At 44.6% G+C, this 19,202-nt stretch overlaps 1 protein-coding gene across 5 annotated transcripts in view; it reads right to left on the reverse strand.

The window, feature by feature from the left end:
• SCML4 (Scm polycomb group protein like 4) overlaps window positions 1-19,202 on the reverse strand; it is a 97,633-nt gene that overhangs the window by 23,597 nt on the left and 54,834 nt on the right. For all 5 annotated transcript variants that reach the window (XM_059401147.1, XM_059401148.1, XM_059401149.1 and 2 more), the window contains 3 exons: window positions 11,470-11,599; window positions 9,071-9,271; window positions 4,541-4,735 (listed from right to left, as the gene is read on the reverse strand). In XM_059401147.1, coding sequence (XP_059257130.1) covers window positions 4,541-4,735; window positions 9,071-9,271; window positions 11,470-11,599 — 526 coding nt within the window. The remainder of the gene's footprint in view (window positions 1-4,540; window positions 4,736-9,070; window positions 9,272-11,469; window positions 11,600-19,202) is intronic.

Below are 19,202 nucleotides of genomic sequence, written 5' to 3' on the forward strand. Positions count from 1 at the left end.
ACACATACCACGTGTGGCTGTCAGGTAATAGAATTAAGGGAAATGACCCAAGTTCCTGATTTCAAGCCAAGAACTTGACACCTTCCAGACTGGATACAGGAAGCCTAGTAGGTAGTCTGGTTTTTCCTCAGACATAAGAAAAAGATCAAAGGAGAAACTTTCTACTTGAATGCTCTGAGAAAGAGATGTGGAAGATGGCCTCTATTCTTCCAATGTGAGCTGCTCTGTCTTGGTATCCTCACTTTCACCTGTGGGGGGTCCCTCACTGGTGTTTCTGGGGCCCCATCTGCCCAAAGCTAGACTCTAACACTCTAGCAGTGACATCTTGCTCCTACTTCTGTTTTGGGTTGCCGGTGTTCCGCCTCATGGCCCTAAAAAGTGGGCCTCTGCCCTTGTCACCCCTAATGGGGAGATCACTACCATTCAAGCATTCACTGAATGGTAGTGATCTCTAGAATAGTAGATCTCTACTTCAATGGCTTTGTCTTTGCCAAGTTCCTTATGAATACAACCCCACCTGACCCTTAGGGCGCCGTCTGGTAGGAGTTCCACATGGCTCCTCAGCTGCCACGTTGTCTAGCTGGGAGAGTATTACCCTAAATCCTTGCTTCTCAAACTATCATGTGTCTTCAAAACACCTGGGGTTTCTTGTTCAAGAGTGTAGGAGGACCTCTGAGTTTTTACCCTTCTCAGGTGAGAATTGACCAGAGTTTGAGTGGCAAGACCTTAGATTTGATTAAATCTACCACCAGAACCACCGAAAACAGGTCTGCATGGCCTGCTGTCATACAGTGGATCGGAAAATCATGGCTTCCACCAAATTGTCCATTTTTTGGCCACAGACCTTGTTTCTTTGATAGTTCCTTAGCTGTCATGGTTTTTCCTTTTCTTATTGTCTGATTAACTGTCTTCTGGAAATGCTCTAATGAGCGTGGACAAACTCTGATAGGTTACAGCTCTAATTGAACTGCACTGGGGCAGAGAACCACTTGGTTCAAATGAGCTCAAGACTGTGCAGTCGTGTTTAGGAACAATGAGGTCCTTTGGAGGGATCTGGAGCCTAAAATCAACTATGGCCTCCATCCTTCCCCTCTTATATGTGTGCTTCTTGCCACAGTAGTGGGAAAGGGGGAGGGCGGTGAGAAGCTAATTCTTCATCTGAAGTGATAATAATTTGATGTGTTACCCTTTAAAGGAAATTGGACAAGGCAGTCCTACAGAGCCAATGTCTTAATCTAAAGGCAAACTCTCTACTGGTGTCATTTGAGGCTGACTGGTGGAAAAGGCATGTGGAAAGGGGGTTGTTTAGAGCCTATAGTGACATAGCTGCTTCTTCCACCTTCCCTGAGGCTCCCAGACACATGAGACACACTGCACTCGGTTCTGCAGCACCTAGGGCATGAGAAACAATGTCCACAAGGTTGGCTGGTTTGGAGAAATTCATTTTTTTCAAATCAGCCATGGGCTGGGGAAGAGCTCATGAAGACAGTTCAAGTCATTGCTTCCAAAGCCAGACCAATTAGGAAGGAAAGCAGCTTTGGGGTAGAAATAACTGTTTCAATCAGGGGAAGAAGTGAGGCAGCAACACTGTTCCGGGGAAAGCTCTGGAACTTCCTCCAGCATGGTGAACTTGGGAGAGACTATAGTAGAAACCAAGGCAAGAGTTTCCTCAGTAATCATGTAAGGAAAGTTGAAGGGAGGCTCCTGAGACAGGATGTTGAAATGAAACCATTTTAGTTTCAGTTTTGGCTGAGGCTGCAAGACAACAGACAACCCAAGGTAGAGTGAAGTGTGCAGATCTTGAAAAAAAAAAAAGATGGTGGAAAGCCAGTTTTATACCTATAGGTGACCACCTACACCCAGCCTGCAAAAGAAATGTAGAGGTTGAGAAATACGTTAACTTGGAGATGAATTATGGAGAGAAATGTCTAGTGTATTCCCAAGAGCTTCAGTGCCACGTGACTAGCTTGATTTCTGTCCCTGGAGCTTGAGAGACACAATGGATTATTGTTTGATTCCCATGAGAAATCCAAAAATCTGGCAACTCTGATGGCAGTCTGTATGCCCAGTTTGTTTGGCCAAAGGATATGTAGTGTTTTTCAGGGACCAGAAGTTGGCCATCAGAAGAGAGATCTAAAGTAAGATTTTGGGGCACCTGGGTGGCTCAGTTGGTTAAACATCTGACTTCATTTTGGCTCCGGCATGATCTCAGGGTATGAGATTGAGCCCCATGTGGGAATCTGCACTGGGTGTGCAGCCTATTTGGGATTCTCTCACTCCCTCTTCCTCTGCCTTTCTCTTCCCCCTCCCCTTTTTCTAAAAAAAAGTAAGATCATCTGAGGTTCTTTCTGTGGGACTGGAGGCACAAGGGGGCTTCTGCAGAAAGAAGCTAGAGATCTAACTGCAGATTTGGGGCTGTGGAAGGAATTTTAAGTGAGCAGGTAGCCAACCAGAGAAGAATTATATTTGTCCATGTCTGGGAAAGTGCAGGTGAGAGATGGTAGGATCACCAAAATGTTCATGTAAGAGCCCATAGAATGAAGAATCAGCTTTCAACACCTGCTAGAACTTGGGAGTATGATACCAACTCACAGCAGGATTAGTCGAGTAAAAACTCTCCTCCTACCTCTTGCCTCTCTTCCTTCCCTTACTCTGGTCATGAAGGATTCAAAATCATTATTAGTTAGATGTGGGAGAGGGCAAAAACACAAAGTTAGGTGTGAGGTGGAGAGAAAAGCCAATTGTCCTGAAGCAGGTCCGAACTGAGAATGGGGAGTAGCTATATCTTTGTGTGAAATATTAAGTTTGATTATTACACTGACCTAGATATATCAGTTATTGACTAGAGAATGTTTTGTTACTTGAAGGAGCAAGAAAAGTTACAAGATTTGTCCAAAATTTCATCCATGGATAGGAACAAAGTGGTCCCACAGGATATATTTAAAGAATGAGAGACATAGCTTTATGATTACATCTTATGGGTCATTGCTTATTCAATGTAACAGTGATTTAATGGATTGCACAGCTAAATCAGACCATTCTGCTATTCTCATTACAAGATTCACTAGAAAATACATGAGCTTTAGGATATGTTCCTGAGTCAGCTAAGACTTACAGGAGAGGCCAGATTCATACTGCCAGAATTAGAAGGCACACTGTGCACAAGCAACCCCAACACCTCATTTAGGAAATGGAGGCCCAGAGAGAAGAAAATATTTTCCCAAGCTTGCACATATAGAGATATCAAACAAACAAACAAACAAACAAAAAAAAAAAAACAAAGCAAAAACAAAAACCACAAATGCATGTGGTGTTGGCTCACATAGACTATATTTAATTAGCCAGCTTTCATTGCAAAGGCCAAATTTCTTCCTGTTTCCCAGATCTCAGACAGATTAATGTAAAATTGTAAATGGAGTTCTTGACAGTATCTTAAAAAAAAAAAAACTATGCTAAAAATCTAGATTTATCCTTCCCTGCTGTCCTCTTAAGCTCAAAATATAGCCACGCTTATTATAAGCATCTTTCTTTTGAAGGCTCTAAGCCTATCTGTGAGCACATACCTGCAAATGTATTTATTTTTCATTATCTGTAGTGGTCACTTTATACTTCAAAAACTTCCCCTAGCTCATGTATTTGTCTTAATACAATATGAGGTCTCATGTAGAGACCTTGGAACAGAAGGTGCGTGGAACAGAAGAGTGTTCAGCAAATGTTTGTAGAATGACATAATGACTAGATTCCAGTTTCACTGGCTATGTGTTCTTTATATATCAACAATACTGCTTCCAGAGAAAGAAGAAAGGCAACATTTTGGCTCATTCTTGGTAAACTGAAATCCAGAGCCTAGAGTCATGTTCAACTTTTTACAAACCCATAACTCAGGGCTGCTAAGTGGAGGTATCTAGCCCCTTGAGCACATAATGTGTGGCCCCTACATGCCCTTATTATCCTTTCCTCCAACTTCCCCATGCTAAGCTACTCTGCAACAAAAAGCACTCAGCCCCTGGATCACTTTCCATCCTGTGATGAGAGAGAAACACTAACTCTTACTGAAAAACATATTTGATTCATGGCCTGGTCCAATCCCTGCAGCAACACTATTTATTGACATGAGTGGGTATCTGAGGCCCCCAGGCAAGGCCCCCAGGCAAGACTCTATTTCTTAGCCCTAGTTTTTTCAGGATTTCTGAGTTCCTTAGTGTCATAGTCTTTCCATGACTCAACAGTGATGGATAAGTGCCCAAGAGTCTAAATTAGAGGAGTGAAGAAAATAATTCATTACATGTGATGTGGTCTCATTATCTAAATTCTAGCAACATAAGTCTGAAAGCTATAACGTCAGCTCTCAGTAGCTGGGGCAATCTCTTCCCACTGCAGCCTGGGTGAGAACTGTCTAGATACCCTGTGTCCTGGCCATGCCTGAGCTCTCCCGGGGTGGGGGCTGGCAGCGAGGCAGCCTGGGAGCCTTCATCTCCCAGGAAGGCAGGGACACTTGGGACCACCTCAGGGACAGGGAAGACAGACAAACAAAGCCTACCTGACTCCATCCTGCCTTCCTTCTTCTCCTGGGCTTCCTCAGAGCCACTGGAGCCCTTGGAGAAGGGCTGGTGGCTGAAGAGGTCATCACACAGGAGGCTTCGGCACAGCTTGGCGAGGAAGCGAAGGACATACCCAACGCTGTTCACCACAGGCAGGCTCCTCAGGTGCTGTTTCCCATCGAAGGATGCTGAGACTGGAAAGCCACAGAGACAGCCACTCAGAGTGGGGCACAAGAAAGCCACAGGGCCATGGGAAGAGGTTTTTGTTTGTGCAGTTGTGCCTTGGTTTTAACTAAGCTTTATTCAGATTTCACTTGTTTCTTCACTCATTGCCCTGTTTGTTTTCCAGGATCTTACCCAGGAGCCTACCCTGCGTTTAGTAGTCATGTCTCCTGAGTCTCCTCTGGTTTGGCACTGGTTCCCAGTCTTTCCTTGTTTCGAATTACCTTGACAGTTTTGAAGAGTATCAGTCAGGTATTTTGTAAAGTGTCCCTCAGTTGGGGTTTATCTGATGTTTTGTCATGATCTGAGTGGGATTAATGTTTTGGGGGAAGACAGGAAGTGCCCCTCTCATCGCATCAGATCAGAGATATGGGATGTCCACATGACATCCCTGGGATGTCAGCCTTCAACGCCTGGCCAGATGGGGTTTGCTGCACTTCTCCACTGTACTCTCCATATTCCATTCCAAACAACAAAAGTTGTGCCCATACTCAAGGGTAGTGGAGGATTAAGCTCTACCTCCTGAGGAGGGAAGAGTCTTCCCTATTATTCAGAATTCTTCTATAAGAAAGAACTGTCCATTTTCCTCCATTTAGTCATTCATTTATTCAATCATTTATTGATATCAGTATAGACCCATATATTTATTTTGTACCACGGGTTATACAATACTTTGTTATTTATTTTGTTGCTCAAATTGTTCCATCTTTTGTCTTTGGGACTTCCAGTGCCCTGCATCCCTATGACATGCCCCCATTTTTTTTTTTTTAACAACTTGTTGATTACTGAAACTTCAATATGTTTCAGATTCATCTTCAATTTCCCTGCCCCTGCCCTAAAACCAGCCATTTCTCCAACGGCTCCAATTCCTTGTTACGAAAGTGTGATATATAGAAATCAAGATTTGGGCACTGGATATGCTCCTTGTTACTGGAGTGTCAGTAACTCCAGGTTCTTTTCCGTGGGGAGAGCTAAGAAATATATGCATGTATACAATCCTATTATGATTATCTCTCTCTCTCTCTCCCTCTCTCTATATATATATGTTTAGAGAGAGAGAGATGGATAGAGCTAGGTCAGTCAGTAGACTGATAGGTAGGTCTAGATCTAGATAGATAGATACCCAAATAAACCTGAGTTCATGCTGACGTCTCTAGATCTAACCCAGCAACACAGAATTCAGGGTTCTTTCTGCTCTTCTGGGAAGATGTCTTCAAAAAAAAAAAAAAAAACAGTAATCTATCCATGGTGATTCTAGATGAAATCCGATGTCTACAGGGTTACTGGGATTTAGAAGAAATATGTTAACTTCCAGCATGTTCCTTTCTGTAATTGTCCTCAGGGTCTCTCTCACCCCATGAAGCTTGTGTACCAGCTCCACGGAGAGGAACACTAGAGCAGACCCTAAGAGGACACTCTGCTCCCAGCCAGGCCTTGGCCACTCATTGTCAACACCTAGAGGGCAGCCCTGTTTTTCATGTTTTATCTCCCAAAGGCAGGAGCATGGCAGGGGCTGGGGCAGGGGGCAACACTAGGACTAGTTTTGATTTTAGAACTAAAACAAAACAGCCCATTTTAATTAGGAAATCAAAAGAATCCATTTTTTTTGTGTGTGTATAGCTCTTTATAGTTTGACAAGAGGCTTCATATTCATCCCCTAATTCAGCCCTCCTGACTATCCTGTGAGGACAGTAGACAAGAGGTTATTACCTCATGTTACAGGTGAGGAGATTGAGAAGAGGGCATAGAGTGATTTTTCTGGCTTATATGGCCTCTAAGTGGCACTTGCCTGTCACGTTAACACTCTGGGTGACTCTATTTGGGAGAGCCAGCAAAGAGCCGCCATGTGCCCACCTAATGGGTTTATCCTAGCCACTCAGACACTCTGGAAATTCCCTCTTAGTGTGAGCATTGCCATTGGCCTCCAATATTTTAGAAGACCAAGCGTGATGGAAACTGAACCCACAAAAGGAGAGACTGGGGTCATTGGCTCTGTCCCATAGATGAGTGTGCATACACTCCCAGAGGTGCCTGGAAGGGCCACCTGCTAAAAGCAGCCGTGGCATTTTTGACACCATGAGGTTAACCCCTCTGGGATAGTGTGGCTCGGGCAGAGCACGAGGCTTATGGGGAACTGCAATACTGCTCGTTTAGCCTTTGGGATGGCCCTAGGCCTACCCATGGCAGTCTGGTTCCTTTTGCCCACTGTGCCAGCACCAACATCACCATTTCCTGTGTGGTGCCATGGGAACATCGGGAAAGCAGTGCCCTAAGGATTAGGTTAAGTACAAAGTGGGAGAGTACTAAGGATAAGTACAAAGTGGGAGAGTCTAACTATTTCTCCTTGAGTCCCTCCATGAGCCATCTTGGGGCTATCATAGGCTCTCTGAGCTTCCATACCACCATTGGTAATGTGAAAGACGATCTTGCCACTTTGCAACCTCAAGGAGGTAGCATAAGGAGTCCCCCAGGGCTACTGCATTCTCCAAGACACTAAGACCACGTGCTGAGCTCTGGACTCTGGGAATCCCTCAGCCAAGGGAAAGTCGGCAGCAGGGCTCTGTCCAGGCTTGTGTTGGCACCAGGCACTGCAGAACCTGCCCCCCCCCCCCCCAGTGCCAAGGCCCTTGTGGCCACAGAAAGACTGTGCAGAAGAGCAGAGAAGATGGGGTTGGCTCTCCCGGCTTAGGGAGAGGAGCTGTAAAGAGCTCAGTTAGATGGGATTTGCTCAAGAGGATGGGCACACGGTACAGGAATAGCTTTCTCTTAGCACCATGTCTGTGTCTTGACACTTGCTACTCAGCAAGGGAAAGAACAAGGCCTTCAACCTCAGAGGGCAGCCCAGGTTTGTGAACCAGGCTCTCAGACAAGAATCTGGAGAAGAATGGCCAGTGGGTTCTCAGAAGGCTGACAACAAGACCCTCCTCCTGGCCTCTCCCAGTGCAGTACTTCTTCCTCTTGTCTCTGCTTCTGCTAAAGTTTCTTAAAAGTCACCCTGGGTAAGACACATGGCACCTGAACCTTGCCAAGTTCTATTTTAATCAGTTACCAGCAAGTCAGACCCAACTTCCTGCTCAGAGGGAGCTCCAGAAGGTGGGCGGAACCAATCACAGCTGGGGAAGCTGTGTTGGACAACCTCCATGCCTCCAAAGCCCTGGAGATCTAGGGTTAAATAAAATACCAGAGACAGTAAAGTCACCCCTCCCCTGCTTCCCTTAGACAGTTGGCAGGGTTACCTGCACCACCCCAATTGCTGCGGAATCTTCTCCCTATTCCCTGGTGATATGGAAGCCATGACCTTGAGGCTGGGCCAAAGACAATATCAGTATGTCCCCTTGAAATCAAGACATCTTGCAAAGACCCGGTGTTCTAGGGCTTAATGGCAGGTGGTGACAACAGTTGTGTAGAGAGCCTTGGGTGGGGCTGAAACTGGAGGACAGTGGTGACAATGGGAGAAGAGAATGGCCTTGAAGCATCTTTTAAAAAACCAACAACCCAGCCCTTGAGAGGTGCTTGGAACCATGAGCTTCTCCACTGCCCTGCGTGGTGATACATGACAGGAAGAAAGAATGAGGTAGAGTAAAGCAGAACAGATAGTGACAAGGGCTGATATTTTAGACAGAATGGTCAGAATAAGGCTCTTGGATAAGGCACCATTTGAAACCTTTTGAAGAAATTTCGGGAGCAAGTCACACATGGACAGCCAATGGAAGAGCATTCCAGATAGATCAGCAGGGACAAACACCCTGAGGCAAGAGCGTGGCTGGAGATAGCAGAGGGAGCAGCAAGAAGGCCACTGTAGCTGCAGCAGAGTGGGGACTAAGGAGAATTGACTAGGAGATTGAAAAGGTCGTCAGAGCCAGGTCACTTAGGACTTCTGGGTCCTCGTAAGGACGTGGGCTTTCTCTTGGAGTGAGATGAGAACCACGGAAGGTGCAGGGCAGAGGAGGGCCATGATCTGACTTTGAATTTTAAAGAATCAGAATGGCTGCTCTGAGTGGTGAAACGTGGCTGGATTCTGGATACATGTTGAAGTAAGAGCAACAGGATTTACTGATGATCCGGAAGTAGGGGGCAGTGAAAGAGGATTCAGATGCTCAGTCTTCTTGTCCAGGACCAGAAGCATCTTCTCCTCGAACCCAGAGAGAAACCTCCAGCACAGAGGCTTATGGTTAAGGCCCCCGGAGCCCAGCAGATGGAAGACAGACCCTGGCTACAACCACTGTCCCCCAAGCCTGATTATGGCTTCTTCCCTCTTCAGAGAGACCCCCACACCCTCCTCACACAACCTGCCCCCAGGGCCTTACCTGACACCATCTCACCGCCATAGCCCTGTTTGACCAGGGAGAAGACCAACTTCTGCTGGTGGGCACAGTCGATGCATGCTTGCACAGCCTGCTGCAAGACCGCTGACGGCCTCTCAGGCCCGAAGTGCTCGGGGAGCTGCTGCAGCTTCCTCCTCTCCAAGTACGGCCCTGCATTGGCTTGCTTATTGATGTAGAGGCAGACTGTGGAAACAGAGACCCACAAAGTCCTCAGCATTGGTTGTGTTAGGCCAGGGGGCTGTTTCTGTGTGCATGAGGGATGCCTCAGCTGTGCCCTCCTGGCCCTTGGGAAAGCTGGAAAAAACAAAGGTGGGACTGATTCTTCCCAACTTGAGATGAACAAGAGGCAAAAGAACCCATCAACCCCAACTTCTGGGGCTCACTATCAAGAGAACCTCTTGGTTGGAAACAGATAGGCAGGTGGGTCCCCTCTGATGTACTCAAACCGGGATTGCAATTATGGAGGTCAATGCAGACCGTGTGTATAAATGTATTCCCATACTGGGCAGGTACACATACAAAATCTTCCCTTCCCCTCCAAAGGAGCTGTTAAACTACACATAATGTTTGCTGAATTTTTTTTGTTGTTGTTAACTTGCATTGACAAAAAATTTCCAATGATGCTGATTACTCCAAAGACTATATATTCAAAGAAGTTCTAAAGAGAGTGCTATTTATAATCTCAGAGATATTAAATACACAACTGCCCATTTAGGTGAGCCCAACCAATGGTCCCCACGCTTTTAAGTCATAGACCCCATCTGTATATTCGAGCACATGCCCAAAATTGTTTATTTATTCACAGGATATATACATTCTGGACTGTTTTAATATATTACATGCATCTTAAAACATAGCCAATAAATAGAAAATTTTAAAGGATGAGATAAAAATAAATATTAATGGCAGGTGTCACATTTTCTTCCCCATGGCAATGACTTCTCTTCTATCCCACCCCTGCATCCCAGGTTATGGAAGATCTTACCTTGAGGATCTGACCACTAGAGCAAAGGAGTGTTCAAAAGGGACTGGAAGAAGAGACCAATAGGATATGGAAAGGATTAAACAGTAACAAAAAGGGTGAAGAAATTTCGCTTTTATTGAGCACCTACTCTGTTCCAGGCCCTTTGTATATTTTATCTTGTTTAATTCTCAAGACAAGCCTGGGAGTAGGGTATGATTATTTCCTTCACTAATGAAGAAACTAATGAAGAAATGAGGCTTAATGTTTGGATGCTTGCTCTAAAGTCTAAAGTGTAATTAAGGGTGAAACAAGGATTTGGACTCAAGCCTTTTGATGTCAATGCTTGTGCTCTTTCCACCCCATGGGGTTGCCTTCTCTTGTGCTCATCCCAGATGATTAAGGAAGTCTAATCAATAAGGGACCTTCATGCCAGGCACTATGCTAGGTCTACTCTACAGATTCTGGGGCTCCCTGGCTTCACAGAGCTGGGAGCCCCTCTGGGAAGGTGGAGACACTCAGAGCACTCCAGGAACCCATGCGAGACTGTCATGTGAGACATGTCACTCATGTCAAGACACACTGGGGAGGTATTAAGAGGGCCCATCATGGGGACCCTAGCAGGAAAGTCAGTGAAGGCCTTCTGGAGCAAGGTATGCCTGAATTGAGATGTAAGGGATGAGAAGGATGACCAGAGAGGAGGTCATTCCAGATAGAGGGAAGGCAACATGCTGAATTTTATGGGGGGCTCTAGGGACTGAGAGGAAGACAATGAATGCAGGGATCTGTTGACCACATAAACAAGTTTGGTTTTTACCTAAGAGGAATGGGAGGGAAACTGAAGGGAATCAAGTGGGTTGGGAGTTGGGTGGCTTGTGATGACGGGGACAGTGTGTGTGTGTGTGTGTGTGTGAAAGAGAGAGAGAGAGAGATGCCATCCTACTGCTGGTACTCTTACAATAGAAATGGCTGTTGGTGGACACCCCATAAGAAAGAATGGACTGAATTCTACTCTGACTGGATTGAAGACATCAGGTGGGACTACGGGAGGTTAGGGTCCTTAGGAGATCTGGAATCACAAACACAGAGTTGGAAACTCTTCAAGGTAAGCAGGTTCACTCTGGGTGAAAAGTAAACGTGGCTCTGAAAAGAAAATACTGGGCCACCAAACCACCCTTTCTAGTCCCATCCCAGTGCAACCAGGTTGAATTTGAGGTGCCTTGAAAACCAAGTTTCAAGTAATCCTATCTGTGAGACACTTAAGCTAATATTCTCAGAGAATTTGGTCATCCTCCCTGCTGTCTAGCTAAGGACTAAATTCTTCATTAGAGCTATCTCAATGGCAGCTCTCCAGTTCACAAAGCATCTGCTAGACAGCGGGCTGGCCATCACAGCCTTAGAGGTCATTCAACTGACCTACCTGTGAGAGCCTGTGGGGCCGCCAAGCTTGGTATGGTGGCTGCATCCTGAGGGATGGAGCTGAGGTCAGGCTCCGGTGTGCTCCGCGGAGGTGAGAGGGCTAAAGGAGTCATAAGAACCCGAGACTTGAGCTGCAAGACAGAGCCCATTTGGTCAAGGAAAATCTAGAAATACACTCTACACTTGCCCCCAATTTTTCATGGACATCAGGTTACCAGTTGCTACTCTATCATGTTTCCACAACTTTCTATTGTGCAGCTAAGGGGTTGAACTTCAGATTCAAGATTGTGATAGAGACTCATGTCTGGGGTCAAATTCAGAGATCAGCTCTGCACCTTACCCTTAGAGTGGATCTACCCAGGAAATGACAAGTGTCAGGCAGTGAGTGTGGGAACACAAGAGGTATGACCATTGAAGCCTGTGAGCTGTCTGAGTGCAGAATTTAGGGGAGGGGACGGTACCCATGCTGCAAATTCCTAGAATCCTGTGGACAGAGCTTTCCCAACAGCTACCCAGGGACCAATTTGGAAGCTCTCCTCACTCTCTGCTGAGCTATCAGCTCACAAAGATCACTGGATCCTGCTGGAAAAGAGACCAGAAACCGTTCCTCCAAGAGGCTGCCATACTACTCAGTGTTTATTTCCTACAGCAGAAACTGTCAAGGGCAGCCCAAGTGTGGACATGAGTGTATTCTCTGGTGATGAGAAGCAGCCACCTTGAAGGACTGTTTGAAATAAAAAATGAGGAGCTGAAATTTGTTGATATGGAATAAAATAGAGATGACTGGTCAGTTGATTATGTCAATGCCAAGTCACTCTCCATAGCAAGGTTTGACAGAAAATTGTCTAATCCACCAAAAAATAATGAATAATTCAGTCACTTCACCTCTTCACCACTGACCTGTGTCTGTTCTCTACTCTAGACCAATTAAATCATTCTCTGGGAGTGGGACGAAGGCATCAGGAGTTTTAAAAGGTACTCAGATGATTCTAGTACACAATTAAGGTTGAGTGTGTTTTTCCACTACTCCACTGTTTTTCAAATTTAAGGTGCAATCACTCACCTGGGGGATCTGATTAAAATATCAATTCTGATTCAGGAAGTCTGGGGTGGGGCCCGAGATTCTGCATTTCTAACAAGCTTCTAGGCAGTATTGATGTTGCTAGTTCATTGGCCATATTTTTAGTAGCAAGGGTGTGTATTCTGTTGTTAGTATATTTGCAGACCCCGCCCATATATGCAGATCCCCCCATATTGAATCATCAATATGGAGTTGATATATAAGGCCATGATAATGGGTAAGCTCATCAGAGAAGAACAGAAGGAGTACAGATGGAGAAGAGAAAAATTCAAGCACAGAGCTCTGTAAGACTCCAACATGTAGAGTCTTGGAGAGACAAGGAGGAACCAGCAAAAGAAACCAGGAAAGACATCCAGTGGAGTAGAAAGAAAACTGAGAGAGTGGGTCCTTGTGGGAGCCAGAGAAAGTGTTTCATGAAGGAGAGAGTGGTCAGCCATGTCAAAAGCTCTAATCACAAGGAAGAGTAGAAGTGGCCTTTAGATGTAGCAACTTCTCAACATAGAGGGGGTAGTGCAGTGGGTGGGATGAGAACCTGATTGGAATTAGCTCAAGAAATAATGGGAGGGGAAGCACTGGGATCAGGAGTTTAAGTCAACTCTTTCAAGGAGGCTTGTCTGGAAGGGGAGCCAAAAATTAGCCATAGCAAGAAGGAAAAGTCAAATCAAGTAGTTTTTGCCCCACAGTGGGAGATCACCTCACACCCATCAGGATAGCTACTATCAAAAACAAATGAAAAAAATAATAAGTGTGGCAGGATGTGGAGAAATCAGAACTCTTGTGCACCATTGGCAGGAATGGTGCAGTAGAGCAGTTCTCCAAGAAATTTAAAATAGAATTGCCCAACAATTCCATTTCCAGGTCTATATCCAAAAGAATTGAAAGCAAGATCTCCAAGAGGGATTTGTCCACTCATGCTCATAACAGCACAACTCACAATAGTCCACAAGGAAGCAACTACCAGGGTACACTGACAGATGAATAGATAAACATAAGATGATATGTATACAAAGGGAATATTACTCAGCCTTGAAGAGGAAGGGAATTGTGGCCCATGCTACAACATGGAGGAGTCTTGAACATATTTGCTAAGTGGGATAAGCGGGTCACAAAAAGACAAGTATTCCATGATTCCACTCATTTAAGGTACCTAGAATAGTCAAGATCACTGAACCAGAAAGTAGAATAGTTTTCTCCAGGGGTTTGAGGGAGAAGGGAATGGGGAGTTGTTTAATGGGGACAGAGTTTCTGTTTTGCAAGGTGAAGTTCTAGAAACGGAATGCATAGCAATGTGAATATACTTGCTACCCAGCTGTACGCTTAGAAGTGGGTATGATGGTACATTTTATGCCATGTGTCTTACCACAATTAAAGCTTTTAAAAAAGTATTTATATATATAAATACTTCTTTATACATATATATTTTATATAATTTTATATATTTTATATATATTTATATATTTATACACACACACACACACTCACACACATACATATTTTGAGACAGGAGAGACATACTTTAATGCTGAGGGAAATAATCCAGCAGAGAGGGAAAGGATGATTCAGGGAAGTGCTTGGAGAGCTGGCAGCATCAGGACTTGAGAAGGTGAGAGGGAATGAATTTAGTGAATGGAGGCGGGTGGGTGGGAGGGCTGGGTCAAGGCTGCAGGGAAACTCGGGACCTTTCATCTATTTTATTGCAAAGCAGAGTATAATGGCCCGGATCTGGTGTGTGTGTGGGGGGGGGGGGGTGGATGTGGAGATGGGAACTTACAAAAGGTCTCTTCTGATGGCTTCTAATTTCTCCATGATGCCAGCAGCCTGAGTGAGGATAGAGGAGGCTGTGTTCATGAACTAAGGTGTGGCTGCTGAGCAGCATTGAGGATGCAGTGGGACGTGTGGAAATGAATTTAAATTCACTGAAATTTACAATTAAATCCGTCAAAAGTGAGCACCCTGGTTGCCCAGGGCTATCTGGATGCAGAATCTGGGGCTCTGGCAAGAGACCCAAAGTTAGTCAGAAGCTACAGTCAACAGAGATATCATCTTATTCTGTTTAGCATTTGAAAAATTAGTTATGCTCTGCTAAATACTATAGAAATAATCTCAAAGACAACTCAGTGGTGGAAAGGAGGGGACCAGAAACCAGCTGTGACTCAGTGATCGTGACTTTGGCACGGTTCCCTCACCTGCCGAGTGTGACAAGGGCTACATGTTACCCTGCCTGTCCTCCCAGGTCGTGCACCACGCGTCCCCCTGACAGTCCTTCTAGGAATGATATGCTGTGCTGCATGGCTTGTGATGGAGAGGCTGGTGGTAGCAGTCCCCAACAACTGTGGGCAGTGGTCTCTAGAAGGACCTTGGCTAAATTTTCCATTACAGGCTTAGAGCCCTCCAACCAACATACAGATAATGATGTTGGTGGGGGAAAAGTAAGATTTAGCAAGTCACCAATGTTCCCTCTGTGTCTTTAAGCAAATCGCACAAAGATCCTCGTGACCCTTCCCTAGAAGGATGGTGATGTGACAATGGTGATGATGGTAAGGAGAGTGATGGTGGAGAGTTTCCTGTTTGCATGAGTGTATAATAACCCTAAGACCTAATGCTTGCTCACAATTTTAATATTTATTAGAAAAGGGTCTGTTTGTTGAATCCACCTCTTAAGAAGTAATACAAATAGAGTTGGCTCTTACCACTGCCCACCATTTCTGATCAGATAAAGCAATTGAAGGAATTAGAATAAGTCAGCCGGTTGCAGGGCAAACCATGGGCATTCATTCTACCCTTCAAACAGCTGCTGGGACTTTTGAACAAAGAAGAAATCTCACGCACTCGTGGGTGGTCCATGACTTTTTAAAAATTCTTCTGGTAAGAGAATAGACCATCAGGAAGCATACCTTTGACCTAGCATGCTGAAATTTCTATCTCATCACTTAAAATAAAGGAAAAAACTTGTCCTAGGAAAGGGAGTCACATCCGATTTTCGAGGCTCCTAAAATAGAAATGAGTCCAGTGGCTAGGAATGTACTTTGGTGTGATGTGGGTGGGGCCCCCTGTCAGCGCCTCTCCTACATGTGGAATGAGGAACTCCCTGTATGACCCAACATACAGAGATGCTATTCTCTGGCAGGTATTTGCCTTTGCCATTGCTGGCTTTTTGTGTGTTTTTGTTTGTTTGTTTTTGTTGTTGTTGCATTTTTTTAAATGGACAAAACAAAAAAGTGCTGTTTTTTTAAATAGCTTTTTTGTTGCATTTTGTTTTTTAAATGTACAAAATAAAACAGAAGGGTCCACTCTTGGTATCTAATACCATTCTTCAATAAAAGGAGCTAGGGCTTTTTGGAGAAAGGGCTGATTCAAGGACAAGTGAGGGAAGCATTCAAGATGAGCCTGCGACATCTTGTCTCAGAACGTGAGAGTACTAAACACACACATACACAATGATGACTGTGGGTCATAGGAACACAAGAGTCAATGGAAAGAGCTTACGGTGTCCAAATCTGGAACAATATGAGCAACAAATCATGAGTAATGGATTCTGATTCAAAGTATACCATGAATATCCATTACTCCCTACTGACATAAATGAATGACTGACTATATACATGGAGGAGAACAGACAAACCTCTTATGCATAAATATTCCAAATAGTTATTGTGGAGCATAACCTCCCACTCCTTAAGTGTGAGTTCCACATAGTGACTTCCTTCCAAAAAGGACAGCATGGAAATGTGGGGAAAGTGACTTTACCATGGAGAAACCCATCAAACACCACCTCAGACAGGTGACCAAGGTCACCATCCACAGTGATAATCCACATTGATAGTATGTACCCTTGAAATGGCATGATGAGAATGACACCTTACCTCTGGAATCTTCTTCCCCAAAACCCATAACCCCAGTCTAATCATTAGAAAAACATCAGACAAGCCCAAATTATGAACATTTTATAAAACACTTGACCAACTCTTCAAAACTGCCAATGTCATCAAAAACAAGGGAACTCTGAGAAATTTTCACAGCCAAGAGAAGCCTAAGGAGACAAGATGACTGAATGTTAATATGATATCCTGGCTAGATCCTGGAACAGAATACGGAAAAACTAATGAATCTGAATAAAATACGGACATGATTTAATAATGATGTATTATTATTGGTTCGCTGGTTGAGACAAATGTATCATAGTAATATAAAATGTTAACCATAGAGGAAAGTAGGCATGGGGTATATGAGAATTCTCTGTTTTACCTTCGCAACTCGCCTGTAAATCCAAACCTATTCTAAAATATCGATTATTTTTAAAGTATTAAAAACAGGATCTGGCAGAATAAACTGGATAAAATGGAAGGGAGGAAGGGAGGCAAACTTCTTTCTTGGAAGCGTAAGTCTAGAGAGAGATTAGGTGCCTGAGACGCCATGCTCTGACATATACTGGAGCTAATCCTTGGCCTTCAAAGCCAACAGCCCTGTACAGATGCTGGCAAAGTTGGCACCTTCACCTGAAATTCAAAACTTCAATCAAAAGGATGTGGTCACCCCCTCCACCAGGGTGTGGTTGCCAGCAGCTGCCCAAGGAGCTGTGCTTTGCTGGGGTAGAGTATCGTGATGGGTGACGCAGAAGAGTAGAGAGTGGGTTCCTGCCAGCTGGCGTCTCTACCAAAAGGGGTTGGAGAATGTACGAGCAGCTCATCTTTCTTTTCCATTTACAGATCCAAAATAAGGGCCTGGAGAGTTTCTCACTCCAGCTGTCTTTTGGGGAAGACCTTCTCTAAGACATTTGCTAAACAACCACTGGAAAGAGTTGGGGAAGGGGAGGGTCAGTTTGCAAACTGAGATGTGTGACCAGGGGCCACTAATGGAGAAGGGGTTAATTGCTCCGAAAATTGAAGTATTAATCTAGAAATTTTCAAGTGCGGCAGGAACAGAAGTACTAACTATACACTGGTAGCAATAGGTTGGTCATCTGAGGATGGAGAATGTTGTTGAGGGAGTATGATGTGTAGAGACGACATACACATCAGCAGAGATGAAGGAACAAAGCAAAATTTAAAAATAAGTTCGGGGTGCCAGTGGGCACATACATTGGAACATAGCTTTTGGATCTGAGCTCAAAGTCCAGCTCAGCCACTCAGTGTGAGGAGCTCTTGTAACTTAGGATTCTGGAGCCTGCCTTTCTTTATCTGCGTGAAGATAATAATATCCCCTCACAGGGATGTGTCAAGATTTAAATGTAAACATCTAACATAGGGCTAGTGCAAATGAGGACTCAGGAAATCACTCTTGTTGATAGTATTGGGGGAGGGCATGACATGAAGGAGAAATGGACCCATATTTCCTCCCCCGGGAGATGGACACTGAGAACTTGCATGACTTCAGTCATCAACTATACATTGCTGACACCCCACAGGGGAGGGGCTGGAACACAGGGCTCGGAGGCAGGGCTGGGGTTTAAATCCCGGGTCTGCCACCAGCTCACATGGAACCCTGAGCAGCTCATTCAGTGCTTCTAGGCTTCATCTTCCAAAGCCATGAGATTGGGTAGATTGTGGGTTTCTAAATTCTCTTCCAATCCATAACACGTATATACCCTGTATTAGACTATGTCTGAAAACATGAAAGCATTTGAAACAAAACCAGTGTCAGTGCCATATTTTGAATGTTGATTAGAAGAAACGTGCCATCCTGAATTTCTTTGGAATTCTATTTCTGGAAATATAGAAAACTAGGTTCTTCGGATCAATTGAAAACAGCCACAAACAATAAATGTAAGATTAATGAAAGTATAAAGGAGCTGACAATATATAAAGAATTATCAGGCCAGGGGTGCCTGGTTTGCTCCATCAGTTAAATGCCCAACTCTTGATTCATCTCAGGTCATGATCTTGGAGTTGTGGAATTGAGCCCTTCATCAGGCTTCATGCTCAGTGTGGTGTCTGCTTGTCCTTCTCCATCCTCCCCTCTCTCTCAAATAAATAAATAAAATCCCTCTCTCAGATAAATAAATAAAATCTTTAAAAAAATATCAGACCAAAATATAAGTGAAATCTAGGCCTTGGGAATTGGTATGGAGGTCAGGGCTCATCCAAAGGGCTATAAACCCATGAAGGGTGAGCCAGTTGAAAACTTGTCCCACCTGACCCCTACCCACCCCTGACAATAAGGAAAGCTGCCCTAATTCCCTTAGACTCACACTCTTTCTCCACACAAAACTTCCTCCGGGTTCTGAGGAGATGCTGTGGGGAGCAGAGTTAGGGAAAATTGAATACCTCACTGTGTTTAACCTTAGACTTTAGTCTAAAAACATGCGTGTTGGAAATGCATATCAGCTCCAAGAACAAGACGTTTATAGCCAATGACCTAATTCCATTCCTAGGCGGCAGCTTGTTTCTGGGTCCACCCATACCTTTTTCTCCCCGCACTTGGAGGAGAGATGAAACACCTAAGGGACGGAGTGGCCGCTATCCTTCAGCCTTGAGACCTTCTTTGGCAATAGGCCCCTCGGTTAAATCTGAGATGCTAGCTAAGCTTTCTTTGAACTAAAACTTTTTCAGGAAAATAATATTACCCCAATACAACAAACTGCCTACATGACAATGAAGACAGAAGGGAATGCTTGAAGCTGGGGAGGAAATGGGCCGGCTCACTAATGCCTTTCA

Source organism: Mustela nigripes, chromosome 5 (genome assembly GCF_022355385.1).
Source record: "Mustela nigripes isolate SB6536 chromosome 5, MUSNIG.SB6536, whole genome shotgun sequence".
Classification (NCBI taxonomy): domain Eukaryota; kingdom Metazoa; phylum Chordata; class Mammalia; order Carnivora; family Mustelidae; genus Mustela; species Mustela nigripes.